The sequence below is a fragment of the Mobula birostris genome, chromosome 4, assembly GCF_030028105.1.
Source record: "Mobula birostris isolate sMobBir1 chromosome 4, sMobBir1.hap1, whole genome shotgun sequence".
Lineage (NCBI taxonomy): Eukaryota > Metazoa > Chordata > Chondrichthyes > Myliobatiformes > Myliobatidae > Mobula > Mobula birostris.
The window spans coordinates 97966964-97985073 of record NC_092373.1 but is presented as its reverse complement, the minus strand read 5'-3'; the positions used below and the strand labels follow the sequence as shown (position 1 = coordinate 97985073).

The following is an 18110-nucleotide window of genomic DNA, read 5'->3' as shown; positions in this document are numbered from 1 at the left end:
CCCATCCCCCTGCAACACTAGTTTAAAGACCACAACCCCGTGCAGTACTAGCAAACCTTCTAAGATATTAGTCCCCTTCCAGTTCAGGTTCAAACAGTCACTTCTATACGAGTTCCACCGTTCCAGGAAGAAAGCCTAATGATCCAAAAATCTGAAGCCCTCCTTCCTACACAAACTCCTTAGCCACATGTTAAACTGTATAATCTTCCTATCTCTGGCCTCACTAGCACGTGACACAGGTAGCAAAGCTGAGATCACAACCCTGGAGGTCCTGTCCTTTAACTTGACACTAACTCCCTGAACTCACTTTGCAGAACCTCATCCCTCTTCCTACCATCAGTGGTGCTAGAAAGTTTGTGAATCCATCAGAATTTTCTCTGTTTCTGCATAAATATGACCTAAAATGTGATCAGATCTTCATGCAAGTCCTAAAACTAGATAAAGACAACCCAATTAAATAAATACAGAAAAAATTATACTTGTTCATTTATTTATTGAGAAAAATGATCCAATATTACAAGTAATTGTTGGAAAAAGTATGTAAGCCTCTAGGATTATCAGTTCATTTAAAGGGGAAATTAGAGTCAAGTGTTTCAATCAATAGGATGACAATCAGGTGCGAGTCTGGGAGGCCCTACTCTATTTAAAGAACATAAACCTGGGTCTTCACTATCAAAGTCTGACTTTCACCACACAGGTTTTTGGAAGTGTGCCTCGATCAAAGATTTCTGGAGGACCTCAGAAAAAATATCCTTGATGATCACCAGGCTGGAAAAGGATACAAAACTATTTCTAAAGAGTTTGGATCCACTAATCCATAGTCAGGCAGATGGTGTACAAATGGAAGAAATTCAACACTGCTCTTTGTGTCCTCCATGAATATTTTTACATGCCTTGCTCTTGGGAGTGATTTTTGCTGGTCACAAAGAGCTACTGGGTAACAGTTAAGGAGCTACAGGGCTCTATTCCACTGGATAATATCAGTGTTCATGAGCCTACCATCACGCAAACACTGAACAACAATGCTGTGAATGGCAGGAGAAAGCCACTACTCTCCAAGAAGAACATTGCTACTCATCTAAAGTTTGCTAAAGACCACATAGATATGCCAGAAAGGGTATTGGAAGAATGTTCTGTGGACAGGTTACTCCAAAATAGAACTTCTTGGCTTAAACAAGAAGCATTATGTTTGGCGAAAAGCAAACGCTGTATTCTAGCATAAGAACCTCAACCCATCTGTGAAACATGGTGGTGACAACATCATGGTTTGGCCTGCTTTGCTGCCTCAGGACCAGGATGGCTTACCATTATTGATGGAACTATAATTCTGAATTGTACCAGCATATTCTGCAGGAAAACGTCAGGATATCCGTCTGTAACTGAAGCTCAAGTGAAAGTGGGTCATGTAGCAAGACAAAGATCCTAAATACACAAGTCAGTCTACCAGAGATTGGTTAAAGCAGAAGGAATTTCACGTTTTAGAATAGCTGAGTCAAAGTCCATAAGATCATAAGACATAGGAGCAGAATTAGGCCATCTGGCCCATCGAGTGCTCCGCCATTCAATCATGGCTGATTCATTCTTTTTCTTGTCCTCAACCCCAATTCCTGGCCTTCTCCCTGTAACCTTTGATGCCATGTCCAATCAAGAACCTATCAATCTCCATCTTAAATGCACCCAACAACCCGGCCTCCACAGCTGCATGTGGCAACAAATTCCACAAATTCACCACCCTTTGGCTAAAGAAATATCTCTGCATCTGTTTTGAAAGGATACCCCTTCTAGTCTGAGGCCGTGCCCTCTTGTCCTAGACTCTCCCACCATGGAAAACATCCTTTCCATATCTACTCTGTCTAGGCCTTTCTGCATTCGAAAAGTTTCAATGGGAACCCCCCTCATACTTCTGAATTCCAGCGAGTACAGACCCAGAACCATCAAATGTTCCTCGAATGATAACCCCTTCATTCCTGGAATCATCCTTGTGAACTTCCTCTTGACCCTCTCCAATGCCAGCACATCTTTTCTAAGATGAGGGGCCCAAAACTGTTCACAACACTCAAGGTGAGGCCTCACTTGTGCCTTATAAAGCCTCGGCATCACATCCTTGCTCCTTTATTCTAACCTCTTGAAATAAATGCTAACATGGCATTTGCCTTCCTCAACACCAATCAACCTGCAAGTTAACCTTTAGGGCGTTCTGCACAAGGATTTCCAAGTCCCTTTGCATCTCAGATTTTTGGATTTTCACCCCATTTAGAAAATAGTCCATAAATTTATCTCTACTACCAAAGTGCATGACCATTTTCCAACATTGTATTTCATTTGCCATCTTTCTGCCCATTCTCCTAATCTGTCTAAGTCTTTCTGCATCCGACCTGTTTCCCCATCACTACCTACCCCTCCACCCATCTTCATATTATCTGCAAACTTGCAACAAAGCCATATATTCCATCATCTAAATCATTTATATACAGCATAAAAAGTAGTCCCAACACCGAAACCTGCGGAACCACTGGTCACTGTCAGCCAACCAGACAGGGATCCTTTTATTCCCATTTGCTGCCTCCTACCAATTAGCCAATACTCTAACCATGTTAGTAACTTTCCTGTAATACCATAGGCTCTTAACTTGGGAAGCAGCCTCATGTGTGGCACCTAGTCAAAGGTCTTCTGAAAGTCCAAATATACAACATCCACTTCATCCCTTTTATCTATCCTACTTGTAATCTCCTCAAAGAATTCCAACAGGTTCGTCAGGCAGGATTTTCCCTAAAGGAAACCATGCTGACTTTGTACTATCTTGTCCTGTATCACCAAGTACTCCATCACCTCATCCTTAACAACTGACTCTAACATCTTCCCAACCACTGAGGTCAGGCTAACTGGTCTATAACATGAGGAAATCTGCAGATGCTGGAATTTCAAGCAACACACATAGAAGTTGCTGGTGAACGCAGCAGGCCAGGCAGCATCTCTAGGAAGAGGTTCAGTCAACGTTTCGTGCTGGGACCCTTCGTTTCGGGTCGAAGGGTCTCGGCCCGAAACATCGACTGTACCTCTTCCTAGAGATGCTGCCTGGCCTGCTGCGTTCACCAGCAACCTTTATGTGTGTAACTGGTCTATAATTTCCTTTCTGCTGCCTTCCTCCTTTCTTAAAGAGTGGAGTAACATTTGCAATTTTCCAGCCTTCTGGCAACATGCCAGAGTCCAATGATCTTTTTGAAAGATCATTTCAAATGCCACCACAATCTCTAACGCTACCTCTTTCAGAACCCTAGAGTGCAGTTCATCTGGTCCGGGTGAATTATGTACCTTTAGGTCTTTCAGCCTTTTGAGCATCTTCTCTCATTATAATAACTGCACCGATTTCTCTTCCTTCACACACTACAACATCAGGCATACTGCTTGTGTCCTCCACAGTGCAGACTGACGCAAAATACTCATTTAGTTCATCAACCATCTCCTTGTACCCCGTTAGTATTTCCCCTGCCTCATTTTCTAACAGTCATATATCCACTCTCATTTCTCTTTTATTTTTAGTATACTTGAAAAGACTTTTACTATCCACTTCGATATTATTTGCTAGCTTGCTTTCATATTTTATCTTTTCCCTGCTAATGACTTTTTTAGTTGCTCTCTATAGTTTTTTAAAAACTTCCCAATCCTCATCTTCCCACTATTTTTGCTTTGTTTTATGCCCTTTCTTTGCTTTTACAATAGATTTGACTTCCCTTGTCAGCAATGGTTGTATAATTTTACCATTTGAGTATTTCTTCATTTTTGGAATACACCTATCCTGCACCTTCCTCATTTTTCCCGAAAATGCACGCCATTACTGCTCTGCTGACATCCCTGCCAGCAGCCCCTTCCAGTTTACTTTGGCCAACTCCTCTTTTATACCACTGTAATTTCCCTTACTCCACTGAAACACTACCACATCAGACTTTACTTTCTCTCTATCAAATTTCAAGTTGAACTCACATATTGTGATCACTGGTTCCCGAGGGTTCTTTTACCTTAAGCTCCCTAATCGCCTCCTGTTCATTACATAACACCCAATCTGTTTAGCTGATCCCCTAGTAGGCTCAATGACAAACTGCTCTAAAAAGCCATCTCTTCGGCATTCAACAAACTCACTCTCTTGAGATCCATTACCAACCTGATTTTCCCAATCGACTTGCATGTTAAGATCTCCCATGACTACGATAACATTGCCTTTTTTCCTATTGCCCTATTTCCTGTGGTCCAGTGGACTCGATGGGCCAAATGGCCTAATTCTGCTCCTATATCTAATAGTCTTATTATAGCAAATTTGACTGCTGTGAGGAACAGGCAGTTACTGTCTTGAGGGCGCGGGGCGAGGGAAGAGCCCGCTACGAAAGAGACGGGGCCGGTCCGCACCTCAAAAAGGGATACGCCATTGGAAGACGATGATTCGGACATGTGGCACCTGTTTCTGTTCACTAATTCCCCGGTACCGGAAAAAGAGGCTCCTGGCCCTTCGCCTACTGAGTTAGGAGAGAGGAGGGAGGGTGTTGAGGAGCCGCCTGAAATACAGCCGGCATTGGGGGAGACAGGGTGGAACCAGAACCCGAGGCAGAGGGCTCACAGGTGCTGAGGGGTCCCAGTGAGGGTGAGGATCCGACAGGTAGGCCCAGGGTGTCACCTGTGGTGTCTGAGCTGGAAGAGTCAGCAGAGGAGGTACAGAGGTCTCAGAGAAGTAGGCACCCCCTGGAGAGGTTGCCCTATACAGCGCCGGGAGAACAGGTGTGATCTCTACTGCCCTGGGAAGTTATGTCACTGCTTTATGCACCTGGGTTGGGTTTTGTGTCTTGCAAGGAGCAATGGCGAACTCTGTTAATGTCATGAGGGCATAACTTTTATTTGGTGGGGGGAGAGTGTAAGGGGTTTCTTCTTTTATGTTACTGTGTATGGTAATTAAAATGGCTTCTTTGTTATGTTAAATGCTGAGAAAGTCTCTAGCTGGCACTTTGTTTGGGTTATAACAGATAGCAGAGTACTATGAACCAATGGGTGTCCATGTTATTCTTTCTTGGGGTCATATGGCAGGGAACCAGGGGTTTTTGGCGGGGAGTTGGAGGAGGAACCGTGAGGATGCCGGGCGTGCGGGAAAGCTCAGGTTGATCACTCCGGGCGGGGAGTCGGAAGAGAGACCGCGAGGATGCCGGGCGTGCAGGAAAGCTCAGGTTGATCACTCCGGGCGGGGAGTCGGAAGAGAGACCGCGAGGATGCCGGGCGTGCGGGAAAGCTCAGGTTGATCACTCCGGGCGGGGAGTCGGAAGAGAGACCGCGAGGATGCCGGGCGTGCGGGAAAGCTCAGGTTGATCACTCCGGGCGGGGAGTCGGAGGAGAGACCGCGAAGATGCCGGGCGTGCAGGAAAGCTCAGGTTGATCACTCCGGGCAGGGAGTCGGAGGAGAGACCGCGAGGATGCCAGGCGTGCGGGAAAGCTCAGGTTGATCACTCCGGGTGGTCCCGAGCTGCGAGTCAAAGGGGTCCGAGTGGTCCCGAAGAGGTCCCTGAGCTCCAACGTGTGCACGAAGAAATTGAACTTTGATAGGTCTGGCACCTTTTCTATTCCTTTTTTGTATTGAACTTCTATTAATCTCATAGAATTCGTAATATCTATGAAGTGTAATTGGTAAAACGTACATTGTGTGCTGGCTGATGATTGATGTTTGAAGCTGAATCAGGTGGCATGTACAGCAACCGACATAACCGGGAGACAAGGTGGACGGCGGACGGGGTTTCCCCGAGATAAATACAAGCCAATATACAAACGTGTAGCTGAGCGTTACACAAGAATACACTGGCCTTGGAAGGACTGAATCTGAAAAAAACAAATTTTACCAGAACTAAATCTAGAAAAGAACAAATTAATTTATAAGGAAAGGCAGCATAGAAATGTATTCCCAGAAATGTAAGGTTATAGAATTACTTGTTTGACATTTTCATCATAAGGAGATATACAGCATCAAAATGGGCTTTTGGCCTAACTGGTCCCTGCCAGCCAAAGTTCCTATCCAAGCTTGTCCTATTTGCCCATGCTTGGCCCATATCAGTCTCTCAACTTTTCCTATAAATGTACCTGTCCAAGTCTCTTTTAAATGCTGTTTCTGTCTCATATACTTCCTCTGACAGCTCAATCCATATACAAACCACCCTCTACGTGAAAATGTTACCCCTCAGGTTCCTATTAAATCTCTCCACTCTCATACTCAACTTCCAGTTCTTGGTTCCCAACTCTGGGGGAGAAAAGTGTGCGTTCAATGCATCTACACCCCCTCATGATTCTATACATCTCTTTAATAATACTCCTAATTTTCTTATGCTCCGATGATTAAAGTCATAACCCACTTAACCTCTCTCTCCCCCTAACGCACTCTCTCAAATTCTAGCATCATCCTTACAAATCTCCTCTGACCCCCTCTGCACTCAGGGTGACCAAAACTAAAATATTCCAAATGCAGCCTCAATGCCATCTTGCACAACTGCAACATAACATGTACTCATTGCCTGACTGATACAAGTTATATCGGAGGCTTACATTGGAGAGAAGATTTTTACTACCTATAAGGATTGGGGTTTTATTGGACAAAGGCCAATATGAAGGTCTTACAACAGTCATAATCCCAGGAAGCTGTGAACAATTAAAAGATTAGGTGGCCTCCAATTGACACAATATTCCCACACCTCTCTTGAGTTAGTTCCAATAAGCCTATATTCTAAATGGTTTAAGACCAGTGTCCTTCATAGCCACTGTCACAACATTCCACCCTTCAAAATCACATCCACTGTTTCCACAACAACACATGGATTCTAAAAATGGTTTGTTGTAGACTGATATCTGGAGTCAACAGTTAAGCATGCACGAGTGCAGTGAGTTTTTCTCCTACCTCTGTTTGTTTTTGGTCAAGCAGTAATCGAATGGCGCTAAGTTCCTGTTCACGAACCTTCAGCCTGGTTTCCACTGACTGAAGCTGTGATTCCCATTCTGATTTTTTAGAGGCCATCATGATATCAATCTGTTTCATCAGTTCTTGCAATTCAACTTCACAGGTGGTGAGGACATTGCTGTAATTTGATTGAAAAGCCAGAAAACTCAGAAAAAGTAACTTACATATTTATCTGCAGACTCCATTCCCCATTCATACAGCACCGAGTGCAGCATTTTCAACTGGCCTCTACAAGGCTGCCCTGTCCCTTTGAATCCGCCCCAAAAGCTCCGTAGGAAAGCATAAGGCAAGACTAGATTTGGTTGTGCTATCATCCAGTCAAAAAAAAAAATGCCTATATTCAATCACAGACAGGAGCGGCGCTAAGGTGGTGCTAACTGGTGCTATAGCCCCAGCAGAAATTACAATAGCACCACCAAAAAATTAACTGAAATTTCACATACAAATTGCAGCTGCTTTGCTTTCTCTGTATGGTTTTGAATACAGCTTGTTTTTCCAGTTGATCTAGTGAAACAACGCCCCCAATTACCATAGCACCCATGCAGCAATAAAGTTATAAACTGTCAGATCCACTCTACACTTCTGTTTATTCGTTCGTTATCAATGTCTTGCCGTTGCTGTCCTCAGATCAGTTAAGCTGATCTAAGATCACTTAAGGTGGCGATGTCACTCACTCTCACTCATGCGAGAGATTGATAAGTGTATATCCAGCCGCAGATCCATGGTCTCGCAAGACTAACGGATGTCTCACACACACACACACACACACAGTGCTTTTACAAGCTAGCGTGTGCCTGGCACGTGCATTATTTTGGCAGCGTGAAAAATGGATCGATTTTTAGTGATAAAACGACCTCATCCAGAGGAATCAGTGGTGTCTCAGCCCGAGCCTGTCTTAATTGAAAGTGACATGCAGAAAGAAGTAAGTGGGGATGAGGACGACAGCAGTTCATCGAAGGAGTGTGAGGGCAAAGTAGAGGAACAAGAAATGGAACGGGATTCGGAAGAGAATGTGGATGAAGCTGCTCTTAGTGCTAGTGGGAATACTGTTAGCGATGTTAGCCAGCAGCCTGAGGAAGGACGCAGTCGGCCAGCAATGAAAAAGTACCCTTCGCTGCTCGCAACAGTTTGGCAATCAGCAAAAGAATTTTATTCGTGGCTGATTTGACTGACTAGAATATTCGATCACGAAAGATACTACGTTCTGCTTTGCATGCAGGCATTTCCTGTGTGGAGGACATGGGCTCCATTCTGAGTCTACCTTCACTGTCACCAGTTACCGCAACTGGCAGAAAGCTACAACAGCTTTCAAAACCCACCATGTAAGTGCAGCTCAGAAGTTTGCTATGGAGGCACGGGCCAAATTCAGATTGAGAAAACAAGACGGTTCAAGATTGGGAAATATGCTTGACAAAGGACATGCAAAGATTGTCCAAGAAAATCGTGAGTATTTGAGAGCAGTGGTTGAGTCTCTGGCAAGGACAGACAGTGAATGACACAGTGGAATTTCTAGCTCTAATGAGACCCTAGCACGATGCATTTATACTTTTATACAAACTAATCTGCATATCACTGACTCTACCTGTGACATCGGCCTCATGCAAATAGAGTTTCACTTGCCTCAGGCGCCTCAAAAACTACCTAAGGAATAGCAGTGGCGATGCTCAGAACAGCAACTTGCCCCTGTTGGCCATAAACAGCCGGAGGACCAAAGCACAAACAACAGGAATTCTGCAGATGCTGGAAATTCAAGCAACACACATCAAAGTTGCTGGTGAACGCAGCAGGCCAGGCAGCATCTCTAGGAAGAGGTACAGTCGACGTTTCAGGCCGAGACCCTTCGTCAGGACTAACTGAAGGAAGAGTTAGTAAGAGATTTGAAAGTGGGAGGGGGAGGGGGAGATCCAAAATGATAGGAGAAGACAGGAGGGGGAGGGATGGAGCCAAGAGCTGGACAGGTGATTGGCAAAGGGGATATGAGAGGATCATGGGACAGGAAGTCCAGGGAGAAAGACGGGAGGGGGCGGGGGGGGAACCCAGAGGATGGGCAAGGGGTATAGTCAGAGGGACAGAGGGAGAAAAAGGAGAGTGAGAGAAAGAATGTGTGTATAAAAATAAATAACAGATGGGGTACGAGGGGGAGGTGGGACATTAGCGGAAGTTAGATAAGTCGATGCTCATGCCATCACGTTGGAGGCTACCCAGACGGAATATAAGGTGTTGTTCCTCCAACCTGAGTGTGGCTTCATCTTTACAGTAGAGGAAGCCGTGAATAGACATGTCAGAATGGGAATGGGATGTGGAATTAAAATGTGTGGCCACTGGGAGATCCTGCTTTCTCTGGCGGACAGAGCGTAGGTGTTCAGCAAAGCGGTCTCCCAGTCTGCGTCAGGTCTCGCCAATATATAGAAGGCCACATCGGGAGCACCGGATGCAGTATATCACCCCAGCCGACTCACAGGTGAAGTGTCGCCTCACCTGGAAGGACTGTTTGGGGCCCTGAATGGTGGTAAGGGAGGAAATGTAAGGGCATGTGTAGCATTTGTTCCGCTTACAAGGATAAGTGCCAGGAGGGAGATCAGTGGGGAGGGATGGGGGGGGACGAATGGACAATGGAGTCGTGTAGGGAGCAATCCCTGCGGAAAGCAGAGAGAGGGGAGGGGATCTCGTTGGAGGTGGCGGAAGTTACAGAGAATAATATGTTGGACCCGGAGGCTGGTAGGGTGGTAGGTGAGGACCAGGGGAACCCTATTCCTAGTGGGGTGGCGGGAGGATGGAGTGAGAGCAGACGTGAAATGGGGGAGATGCGTTTGAGAGCAGAGTTGATAGTGGAGGAAGGGAAGCCGCTTTCTTTAGAAAAGGAGGACCAAAGCACTTGTCATCCAGAAAATCATTGATGCTTTCTCCACCAATCACAACAACAGACAGATTGTGCTTCTCTGAAAACATCAATGGTGAATGCAGTTGATCTTTTTTTAATTTTGGGCCAAGACTAATGTGATTATTATTATTATTATTATTATTATTATTTTGTGGTGGATACCCCATAGTCCTTATGTTTCCTGCAAATCCTAAAATATTACATTGACTGCTATTAAGCCTACTGGTTTTGCTAAGATTTCCAAGCAGTGATTCTGTTAATTTTTGTTTTAAATTCAGTAGCCGAACTACTTGAGGTATTGCATGGTCTGAGTATGATTTGTCCAACTCATAGTAAAGCCTTGCATCTGTTGTTTGCCTTATTTGACTTCACAACGGTGTATCTTTTGGCATTGTCTGTCTATGTAATGCGAATAGCAGTGGACATTGTGGATTAGTGTTGTGTTTTTCAGTTGAAAAGCACGCATTTGACGCTTATTGCAGGATTGGTGCGTGATTCACATTGTGCACTGTGGGTCGGATGCTCTGTTCGTTTGTTTGTTCATGCTCTGTGTAAATCCGGGTTTTCTCCGATGCTGTTGACACCGTCACAGTTCATTTCCATATTAGATCTATCAATTGCTGTTGCTTGTGAACCAACAGAGGCATTTATAGTCGGCATATAATGCTTGAAACTGACTTTTGAATGCCACGCGTCTGGCCTTGCAAATACATATTACCATAGGGTACATCCCTCAGCACCATCACTGAATAATTCAGCCCCACTGTAGCACCAGCAAGAAAAAATCTCTGGCGCTGCCACTGATCACAGACCTGCATCTATTGTGCAAGCGTCACTAATGTAGCTCTATTGTAGAACTACTTCAGTGAAATACCAGAGAACTGACAGAATTTTTTGTACACAGTGCTTTCAACAGTGGAAAGAAGGTATCAAAAAACAAGTTCTTTCATAGATTTTCAGTTGTTTATGTTAGCTTTACTTTTCCTTGTTCGGCACAAATTTCTGTGGCTCAGTGGTTTAGCTTTAGTCATTTCCTTACAGTTCCAGAGGTTCAATCCAGACCCCTGAAACTAACTTTCTTCAGGTGTAATACTGTATACTAAATTACCAATTCACCCAATTTATCAGTGTATAAAATTGGAAGATCACTTGAATAAACACCCCCTCTCTCTGTAAGGTTCAATGGTATGGTAGATTTTCAACAGACCAAACCAAATTGAAGACAAAAGAGCATTTAAGGAAAGCCAGGGAAATTTTAACAGAGAAGCACAAACCTTGGGAATGGTACAAGATCATCCCAAAGCCACTGAACAGACCATCTTGAAAAAGCAGAAAGAATTAGGAAGGGGAAAAAAGATTATGAGAGAAAACTGGCAGGCAACATAAAAACGGACTGTAAAAGCTTTTATAGATATGTAAAAAGGAAAAGACTGGTAAAGACAAATGTAGGTCCCCTGCAGACAGAAACAGGTGAATTGATTATGGGGAGCAAGGACATGGCAGACCAATTGAATAATTACTTTGGTTCTGTCTTCACTAAGGAGGACATAAATAATCTTCCAGAAATAGTAGGGGACAGAGGGTCCAGTGAGATGGAGGAACTGAGCAAAATACATGTTAGTAGGGAAGTGGTGTTAGGTAAATTGAAGGGATTGAAGGCAGATAAATCCCCAGGGCCAGATGATCTGCATCCTAGAGTGCTTAAGGAAGTAGCCCAAGAAATAGTGGATGCATTAGTGATAATTTTTCAAAACTCGTTAGATTCTGGACTAGTTCCTGAGGATTGGAGGGTGGCTAATGTAACTCCACTTTTTAAAAAAGGAGGGAGAGAGAAACCGGGGGATTATAGACCGGTTAGCCTAACGTCAGTGGTGGGGAAACTGCTGGAGTCAGTTATCAAGGATGTGATAACAGCACATTTGGAAAGCGGTGAAATGATCGGACAAAGTCAGCATGGATTTGTGAAAGGAAAATCATGTCTGACGAATCTCATAGAATTTTTTGAGGATGTAACTAGTAGAGTGGATAGGGGAGAACCAGTGGATGTGGTATATTTGAATTTTCAAAAGGCTTTTGACAAGGTCCCACACAGGAGATTAGTGTGCAAACTTAAAGCACACGGTATTGGGGGTAAGGTATTGGTGTGGGTGGAGAATTGGTTAGCAGACAGGAAGCAAAGAGTGGGAATAAATGGGACCTTTTCAGAATGGCAGGCGGTGACTAGTGGGGTACCGCAAGGCTCAGTGCTGGGACCACAGTTGTTTACAATCTATATTAATGACTTGGATGAGGGAATTAAATGCAGCATCTCCAAGTTTGCGGATGACACGAAGCTGGGTAGCAGTGTTAGCTGTAAGGAGGATGCTAAGAGGATGCAGGGTGACTTGAATAGGTTGGGTGAGTGGGCAAATTCATGGCAGATGCAATTTAATGTAGATAAATGTGAAGTTGTCCACTTTGGTGGCAAAAATAGGAAAACAGATTATTATCTGAATGGTGGCCAATTAGGAAAAGGGGAGGTGCAACGAGACCTGGGTGTCATTATACACCAGTCATTGAAAGTGGGCATGCAGGTACAGCAGGCGGTGAAAAAGGCGAATGGTATGCTGGCATTTATAGCGAGAGGATTCGAGTACAGGAGTAGGGAGGTACTACTGCAGTTGTACAAGGCCTTGGTGAGACCACACCTGGAGTATTGTGTGCAGTTTTGGTCCCCTAATCTGAGGAAGGACATCGTTGCCATAGAGGGAGTACAAAGAAGGTTCACCAGATTGATTCCTGGGATGGCAGGACTTTCATATGAAGAAAGACTGGATGAACTGGGCTTGTACTCGTTGGAATTTAGAAGATTGAGGGGGGATCTGATTGAAACGTATAAGATCCTAAAGGGATTGGACAGGCTAGATGCAGGAAGATTGTTCCCGATGTTGGGGAAGTCCAGAACGAGGGGCCAAAGTTTGAGGGTAGAGGGAAAGCCTTTTAGGACCGAGATTAGGAAAAACTTCTTCACACAGAGAGTGGTGAATCTGTGGAATTCTCTGCCACAGGAAACAGTTGAGGCCAGTTTATTGGCTATATTTAAGAGGGAGTTAGATATGGCCCTTGTGGCTACGGGGGTCAGGGGGTATGGAGGGAAGGCTGGGGCGGGGTTCTGAGTTGGATGATCAGCCATGATCATAATAAATGGCGGTGTAGGCTCGAAGGGCCGAACGGCCTACTCCTGCACCTATTTTCTATGTTTCTATGTTTCTAATATGAAACCACAGCCACACTTTGTAGGTCAGGGCACCCCTCCAAACTTGGTCACCAGAGAAGAATGGCACTTGTGAGGGAGGCTACTGTGAAACCAGCAGTCACTCTGAGTGAGCTGCAGAAGTCAGTAGCTGCAACTGGAGATGAAGTTCATGACTCCACAATCTCTAATGCCTTGCACCACAAAAAGGGTATTTATGGATGCAAACACGAGGAATTCTGCAGACACTGGAAATTCAAGCAACACACATCAAAGTTGCTGGTGAACGCAGCAGGCCAGGCAGCAACTCTAGGAAGAGGTACAGTCGACGTTTCAGGCCTAACTGAGGAAGAGCTAGTAAGAGATTTGAAAGTGGGAGGGGGAGGGGGAGATCCAAAATGATAGAAGACAGGAGGGTGAGGGATGGAGCCAAGAGCTGGACAGGTGATTGGCAAAAGGGGTATGATTGGATCATGGGACAGAAGGCCACATCGGGAGCACCGGACACAGTATATCACCCCAGCCGACTCACAGGTGAAGTGTCGTCTCACCTGGAAGGACTGTCTGGGGCCCTGAATGGTGGTAAGGGAGGATGTGTAAGGGCATGTGTAGCACTTGTTCCGCTTACAAGGATAAGTGCCAGGAGGGAGATCAGTGGGGAAGGATGGGGGGAACGAATGGACAAGGGAGTCACGTAGGGAGCGATCCCTGCAGAAACCGGGGGGGGGGGGGTGGAAATGCGTTTGAGAGCAGAGTTGATAGTGGAGGAAGGGAAGCCTCCTTCTTTGAAAAAGGAGGACATCTCCCTCGTCCTGGAATGAAAAGCCTCATCCTGAGAGCAGATGCGGCGGAGACGGAGAAATTGCGAGGAGGGGATGGCATTTTTGCAAGAGACAGGGTGAGAAGAGAGATAGTCCAGATAGCTGTGAGAGTCAGTAGGCTTATAGTAGACATCAGTAGATAAGCTGTCTCCAGAGATAGAGACAGAAAGATCTAGAAAGGGGAGGGAGGTGTCAGAATGGACCAGGTAAACTTGAGAGCAGGGTGAAAGCTGGAGGCAAAGTTAATAAAGTCAACCAGCTCAGCATGCATGCAGGAAGCAGCGCCAATGCAGTCGTCGATGTAGCGAAGGAAAAGTGGGGGACAGATATCAGAATAGGTTCGGAACATAGATCGTTCCACAAAGCCAACAAAAAGACAGGCATAGCTCGGACCCATGCGGGTGCCCACAGCTACACCTTTAGTTTAGAGGAAGTGGGAGGAGCCAAAGGAGAAGTTATTAAGAGTAAGGACTAATTCCACTAGACAGAGCAGAGTGGTGGTAGAGGGGAATTGATTAGGTCTGGAATCCAAAAAGAAGCGGAGAGCTTTGAGACCTTCCTGATGGGGGATGGCAGTATATAGGGACTGGACATCCATGGTGAAAATAAAGCGGTGGGGGCCAGGGAACTTAAAATCATCGAAAAGTTTAAGAGCATGAGAAGTGTCACGAACATAGGTAGAAAGGGATTGAACAAGGGGGGATAAAACCATGTCAAGGTATGCAGAAATGAGTTCGGTGGGGCAGGAGCAAGCTGAGACAATAAGTCTGCCAGGACAGGCAGCTTTGTAGATCTTGGGTAGGAGGCAGAAACGGGAAGTGCGAGGTGTGGGAACTATAAGATTGGTAGCAGTGGATGGGAGGAACAGGTTGCAGGAACAACACCTTATATTCCACCTGGGTAGCCTCCAACCTGGTGGCATGAACATTGACTTCTCTAACTTCCGCTAATGCCCCACCTCCCCCTTGTACCCCATCCGTTATTTATTTATATACACACATTCTTTCTCTCACTCTCCTTTTTCTCCCTCTGTCCCTCCCACTATACCCTTTGCCCATTCTCTGGGTTCCCCCCCCCTTTCTTTCTCCCTGGGCCTCCTGTCCCATGATCCTGTCATATCCCTTTTGCCAATCACCTGTCCAGCTCTTGGCTCCATCCCTCCCCTCCTGTCTTCTCCTATCATTTTGGATCTCCGCCTCCCCCTCCCACTTTCAAATCTCTTACTAGCTCTTCCTCAGTTAGGCCTGAAACGTCGACTGTACCTCTTCCTAGAGACGCTGCCTGGCCTGCTGCATTCACCAGCAACTTTGATGTGTGTTGCGGGTATTTATGGAAGAGTGGCAAGGAAGAACCCCTGCTAAAAAAAACATATCCTTGCCCCTAAAAAGCCCGTCACTGAGAAGGTCTTGTCATCAAAAGAGACTAAAGTAGAATATTTTAGCTTTGACACTAAGAGATACGTGCGGCGTAAATCTAATACTGTGCCTCAGTCAGGTAACCCTATATGGAGGTGGCATCATACTTTGGTGAAGAGTCATCAGTCCTAAAGAAGGGTCTCAGCCTAAAACATCGACTGGTTACTCTTTTCCATTGATGCTGCCTGACCTGATGAGTTCCTCTAGCACGTGTGTGTTGTTTTGGACTTCCAGCAGCTGCAGACTTTGGCATGATCATGCTATGAGGATACTCTTCAGTAGCAGGACTAGAAATCTGGTCAGGATTGATGGGAAGATGAATGCAATTAAATACAAAGAGATCCAGGATAAAAACCTGCAAGGCTCTGCCAGAAGGCTTAAACTGGAGAGGAAGTTCATCTTTCAGCAGGAGCAGTTGAGCATCAGACCAGAAGTCTCTACAGAGTACTGTGAGAGCAGCTAAGAGGATCATAGGGGTCTCCCAACCACCCATCGGGGACGTTTATCAGAGCACAGCGAGTGTAGGGCCCTTAGTATTACAGGTGGCCCCCATTTTCCGAATGTTCGCTTTACGACAGCTCACTGTCACGAAAGACCTACATTAGTTATCTGTTCTCGCTAAACGAAAAGTGTTTTCGCTTTTGCAATAAAAGGCAGCACGCACCCCGAGTAGCCAAGCTCCTCCCCCGGAACGGCATTCTAGCCACCGTAGCTTAAACACGTGTCTGTGAGCATCTGTGCTTTATCTCGATTTATTTTGTGCATCTGTTAGCAAGATGAGTTCTAAGGTATTGGGAAAGCCTAAGAGAGCTCGTAAGGATGTTACGCTTAGCGTAAAACTGGATGTAATTAAGCCTTTTGATCGTAGTCAACAAAGTAAGGACATCGTCCGCGTGTTGGACATGCCTGCGTCCACCATTCACACTATTTACACGCAGAGAGAAAGAATCTTGAAAGCTGCGATGTTACTATTGGTTCTGCTCATAGCAAAGTGGTCTCTTTTAGTCAGGATCGAATAATGGATAAAATGGAAAGTCTATTGCTTGAGTGGATTGATGAGTGTACAAAGCGTGGTGTTCCGTTAAGTTATCTTATACTTAAGGAGAAATCAGTCAGTCTTTTTAATAAGCTGAAACAGAAAGCGCTGGACGATGGTGATAAAAGTGTTGCGAAAGTGGAATTTAAAGGTAGTCATGGGTGGTTTGATCGGTTTCCGAGGCAAAGGCAGCTTCATAGTTTAATGTTTACTGGAGAGAGTGCTTCAGCTGATACTGAAGCTGCTGAAAAGTTTCCAGCAGAATTGAAGAAAATAATTACAGAAGGTGGTTATTCGTATAAGCAGGTGTTTAACTGTGACGAAACTGTAATATATTGGAAAAAATTGCCAAGCAAGACATTTATTTTGATAGAGGAAAAGCAGGCTAAGGGACACAAGGCATCAAAAGACAGGTTTACCCAAATGCTTATTATTAACACCCCTTGTGATGCTGTCCTTAAGCCTCTACTAGTGTACCACTCAGAAAATCTGAGGGCACTTAAAGGCATTGATAAGAAAACACTCCCCGTTCTGTTCCGTTCACATCCAAGTGGTTGGAATACCCAAGTGTTTTTTTCTGAGTACATGAGTGGATACATTAGTCCTTTTGTTGAAAAATACTGTAGAGAAAATAACCTCGACAATAGGTGTCTTGCGATTGTCGATAATTGTGCTGCTCATCCACCTGGCTTTACCGAGTATGGTGGTAACATTCGTGTTGCGTTCTTACTGCCGAATACGACATCGTTGCTGCAGCCATGTGACCAAAGCCTAATAGCCACAATTAAGGCTTACTATACGCAAAATGTGATGCATTTTATTGTAAGTACCATTGACAGAGAGGGCAACTCCGAAGCATCTTTGCCAGAGATCTGGAAAGAATACAATATAAAATTGGCAATCACCAACCTTGGAGATGCTCTCAATAGGCTAACAGTTTCGATGAGAAATGGTGTTTGGAGGAAACTGTATCCCGAAGCAGAGAACGATTTTAAAGGCTTTGAACCGACAAGAATAAATATGGCAAAGTGACTTTGGCTAAGAAGGCTGGGTTTGTGGAAGTTGACAAAGATGTAGAAGAGGTTTTGGCATCCCATGACCAAGAACTGGCAGATGAAGAGCTGATGCAATTGCAAGAGGAAAGGATACAAATCGAAACTGAACGCAGTAGCGAACGGCCTGAAAGTGAAGTCATCCAGGAACTGAACGTGAAGCACTTGCATGAGATTTTTGCTGCGATTGACAGCACTGCAATGATTGCAGAAAAGTATGACTTTATTTTTGAAAGGGCACGTAGGTTTAGGGCATATTTGCTGGACGGTTTGAGTGCTTACAAAGAACTGTATGATAGAAAAATGCGTGAGGCTAAGTAGTCAAGCATACTGTCGTTTTTCAAGCCTTCCACATCAGCCACAGCAGACGATGAACCTCGGCCTTCGACACTGAGGCAGGCAGACATAGAAGACATTAGTGACTGGTCTCCTGTACCTCCCACCACCGCAACCTCGGCCTAACACACCATCATCCATGTGCTTGCTGTCATTCCAATTCTGGTAAGTGAAACTACACTGTACGTACATTATTTCTACTTTATATAGGCTGAGTATTTTTATGTGTTATTTGGTATGATTTGGTAGGTTATTTTTCAGGTCTGGGAACACGCCAAAATTTTTCCAATATTAATGAAAGACATTTTTGCAAAAGTGGAATTTAAAGGTAGTCATGGGTGGTTTGATCAGTTTTTGAGGC

The 18110-nt window shown here is 44.9% G+C and overlaps 1 protein-coding gene across 9 annotated transcripts in view; it reads right to left on the bottom strand.

The window, feature by feature from the left end:
* The window catches only part of cep63 (centrosomal protein 63), a 123610-nt gene that overhangs the window by 91243 nt on the left and 14257 nt on the right, over positions 1 to 18110 (bottom strand). For 7 of the 9 annotated variants that reach the window (XM_072255842.1, XM_072255841.1, XM_072255844.1 and 4 more), the window contains exon 3: positions 6917 to 7094. The exons of the other annotated variants lie outside the window; for them this stretch is intronic. In XM_072255842.1, the coding sequence (XP_072111943.1) occupies positions 6917 to 7094 (178 nt within the window). The remainder of the gene's footprint in view (positions 1 to 6916; positions 7095 to 18110) is intronic. 9 annotated transcript variants of the gene reach the window in all.